Source organism: Condylura cristata, unplaced genomic scaffold, assembly GCF_000260355.1.
Source record: "Condylura cristata isolate star-nosed mole 26May11 unplaced genomic scaffold, ConCri1.0 scaffold00008, whole genome shotgun sequence".
Lineage (NCBI taxonomy): Eukaryota > Metazoa > Chordata > Mammalia > Eulipotyphla > Talpidae > Condylura > Condylura cristata.
In genome coordinates, this window is record NW_004567109.1 from 25173263 (window position 1) to 25176907 (window position 3645).

General features: G+C 42.1%; 1 protein-coding gene across 3 annotated transcripts in view; it reads left to right on the forward strand.

Moving 5' to 3' along the window:
* The window catches only part of NSUN4 (NOP2/Sun domain family, member 4), a 33321-nt gene that overhangs the window by 7960 nt on the left and 21716 nt on the right, over positions 1–3645 (forward strand). For all 3 annotated transcript variants that reach the window (XR_001145253.1, XM_004678960.2, XM_012722457.1), the window contains one exon: positions 2428–2588. Coding sequence is in view for 2 of the 3 variants with exons in the window: in XM_004678960.2 (XP_004679017.1) it covers positions 2428–2588 (161 nt within the window). In the remaining variant the exon portion in view is untranslated. The remainder of the gene's footprint in view (positions 1–2427; positions 2589–3645) is intronic.

Consider the following 3645-nt stretch of genomic DNA (forward strand, 5'->3'; position numbering starts at 1 on the left):
GAAGTGGTTTAAGCTTCTATGTGCTGTACTTTAACCCGCTGCGCCACCAGGGAGGACCCCTATTATTTTTTTTAAGAACTTTTTTTTTCTAAAGATTTATTTATTTATGCATACAGAACTGGGGTACAGGCCAGAGGTGCAGGGGAGGTAAGAGGTTTCACCAGAGACAGAGTGGAGAGCAGAACAGGCACATCTACTGAGATACACTGGTGAGGGAAGCAGTGGGCGGGTCAGGAGAGGTCTGCTGCACCATGCGGGTCACCTCCGGGGTGGGGATCAAACTCATGTTGAAGTGGCTTTAGCTTCTTAGTGCTGTGCTTTAACCCACTGCACCACCAGAGAGGGCCCTAAATAGCTTTAATATTTAATATGAGTTGGAAAGTAGAGCTAGAACTGGAACCTAGGTTTTCTGTTCATAGTTTGTATCCTATTACAAATATCTCTTGAACAGAGAACTCAGTTTTTACATCTTTCAGTGTTCTCAGAAATTGGGAGTACAGCCCTCCCTCAGGGCACAAGGGGTTAAAGCGCAGCAACAGGAAGCTATCCATAGCCATTGCAACACAGGGTTTGATCCCTGGCCAGGGAGGTGACAAATATGGTGCAGCATATTTGTCTCGCCCACTGCTCCCCTCAGCAGTATACTTCAGTCTGCCTGTTCTGCTTCCCACTCTGTCTCTGATGAGTCCTCTCATACCCCCTTACCTCTGGCCTGTACCCCAGTTCTTGTATGCATAAATAAATATTTAAAAAATAATTGGGAGCATATTTATTTATTGAATACAAGCTGGCTCGGGAACTCTCTGGTGGCACAGGATAGCTAGATCAAGAAATTGCCAGCCAAGTCCAGCCACCGCAACATGAGTTTCATCCACGGCCAGCCAGAGAGCTGATCCATATAGCACAGCAGCTCCTCTCAGTAGTGTATTTCAGTAGATCTGCCAGTTCTGCTACCCACTGTGTCTCTGGTGTATGCTCTCACACCCCTACGCCTGTGGCTTATACCCCAGTTCTTGTATGTATAAATAAATAAATCTTGAATCAAGTTGATTCACAGTAGTAACTGCTTTCATTCATTCAAGAAGCTGCAGTCTTTAGCTTCTCACCAGTTCTCACTGTTCCTTTTACTCCTTGACTCAATAATTGAGACTAGGTATCAATTATTGATATTTTAAATTTTCAATAGTATTTTTTCTTATAGTAAAGACAAGAGCAAGGTGAGATATTTTTTGGATCCATGTCTAATCACAAAAGGGAAAATGGAAGATTAGGTGATGAATCAGTTAGGATTAAGTTTCATTTTGTACAGTAGAAAACTCAGCTAGAAAATAAAACTAGAAAAGTTTATTTTTCTCTATATAAGAAAAGTTGGGATATGGACCGTTCAGAGCTGGTACAGAGGTTCCATGGTCATCAAGGACTTGAACACCTTTTTTTTTTTTTCCAACCTGTTTCACTGCAACCTATTTCAATGTCCTCAGACTGGTTAGTGGTCCAGAATGGCTGCTGGAACTCTAGTCATATTTAAATTTGAGGCAGGAAGAAAAAGATCAGGCAAAAGAGGCACATCTCCCATTTATGTCAGCATCTTCCCAGAAGTTCCACACAGTGAGTCTATCTACAATTTATTGACCAAAACCTGGTCAGACCAAGAAATGTAGTTTTTTTTAGGGGCACATTACTCCCCCTTTACACACATACACACACAAGAGAGAATAAATTTTGGGTAAATAATATGTAGTGTCTACTAAAGATAAAGAGAAACACATATTTTGAGAAAAGTAGAGTATATTTTTCTAGAGATAGTTTTTCCTGGTCTGCTGATTTATTTTTATTACTGGCTTGTGTGTTTGTCTTTGCAGCCGCTACTCTAGAGTGCCTGTGCTGTGCTGTATATAAATGTTTCTCCTCTACCTGCCCTTAAGCCTGCAGTTAATTGGCTCTGTCTGAAAGCTGATCTGAAGCTGCATCCGTCTCATTGCTGGTAGAGTGTTTCATTCGGTCACATAGCCTCTGAAGTTTCTTATTCTTAAGGCATAAAATGTCCATTCTGCCCAAAGCCACCAGTGGAGTCAATGTAGTCCCCATTAAGACTGCAGACAAGGTGGGTCCCCCCAGGGGCCTATGGGTTTAAGTCTTGGTGTTGTCATTGCTGAGGCCTGAGTTTGATCCCTGACCAGGGAGCTGACTCACATTTAGTGTAGCAGACATCTCCTGCCTCGCCCATTGCTCCCCTCAGCAGAGTATTTCAGTAGATCTGTCTGTTCTGCTCCCTGCTCTTTCTGAATCCTCTTACTTCCTGTACCTTTGGCCTACACCCCAGTTCTTATATGCATAACTAAATAAATAAATCTTAAAACAAAAAAGGCTCTCCTGACAACTTTTTATAGAAATGATAAAAAATTCCTAAAATTTACTTTTCTCTAGGCAATCTTGCTGCCAATGATCTCTCCACTTCCCGAACTGGCAGACTGCAGAAGGTCCTTCACAGTTATGTGCCACAAGATATCAGAGATAGGAATCGAGTTCGAGTTACTTCATGGGATGGCAGAAAGTGGGGAGAACTGGAGGGGGACACCTATGACCGGGTGAGTGATTCCCGACCTGAGATACCCAGCTAGCCACATTTGGCCTCTACCTCCTGGCTTTGGACTCTGAGGGAGTAGAATTCAGTCCTACATACTTGAAGATAAAAGGTTATTTCTGACTAGTTCTCCCTGGGTATTTTGGAGACATTAGCCATCTGCAGAATTTTCAGTTCAGCTTACATGATATACTACTACCATCATTAGAGGTAGTTGGTAAACAAAAGTTTGAACCTGTTGAGTAGGAAAAAAAGTTACTAAGCTTATTCTTTTAACTCACTTGAGGCATTCACTAAGCAATTCTCTGAATCTTTTTGCACTTACTCTTGAGTTTGGACTTTCACCTACAATAATACTTCATCCCTAATATCTAAAAAAAAAAAGACCCTCATTAGGTTTGATGAAAATATACTGCTGAAGGAAGCAGTGGGTAAAACAGGAGAGGTCTGCTGTGTCATGTGGTCAGCTCCCTGGACAGGGATTGAGCTTATGCTATAATGGCTGCCATTAGTGTAGTGCTAAGACTGAACTCCTTGTGTCACCAAGCAGACCACAGGCTCATTTAATTTTGAAAGTAATATAGCACCTGGTGGAAGTTTAGAAGCTGCAGAGGCTATACAGTGAAAAGTCCATTTCCTACTTACGTGTCTTATAGTCATCTACTACTTTCTACTGATGACTGTCATTTGTATTTTTTTTCTGTATTTAAAAAAAATATTTATTTATGCATATAAGAACTAGGGTACAACCAGAGGTGCAGTGTGGGGGGTGAGAGGATTCACCAGAGACAGAGTGGAGAGCAGAACATGCAGATTGATTGAAATATACTGCTGAGGGGAGCAGCAGGTGAGACAAGAGAGGTCTACCACATCATGTGGGTTATCTCCCTGGCTGGGGATCAAACTTGTGCTGCAATGGATTCAGATAACTTCATAATGCTGCGCTTTAACCTGTTGTGCCACCATGGAGGGCCCTTTTTCTGTATTCTTTAAAATATATTCTTTGTGGGCCCTCCCTGGTGGTGCAGCGGGTTAAAACACAGCACTAAGAAGCTTAAGCC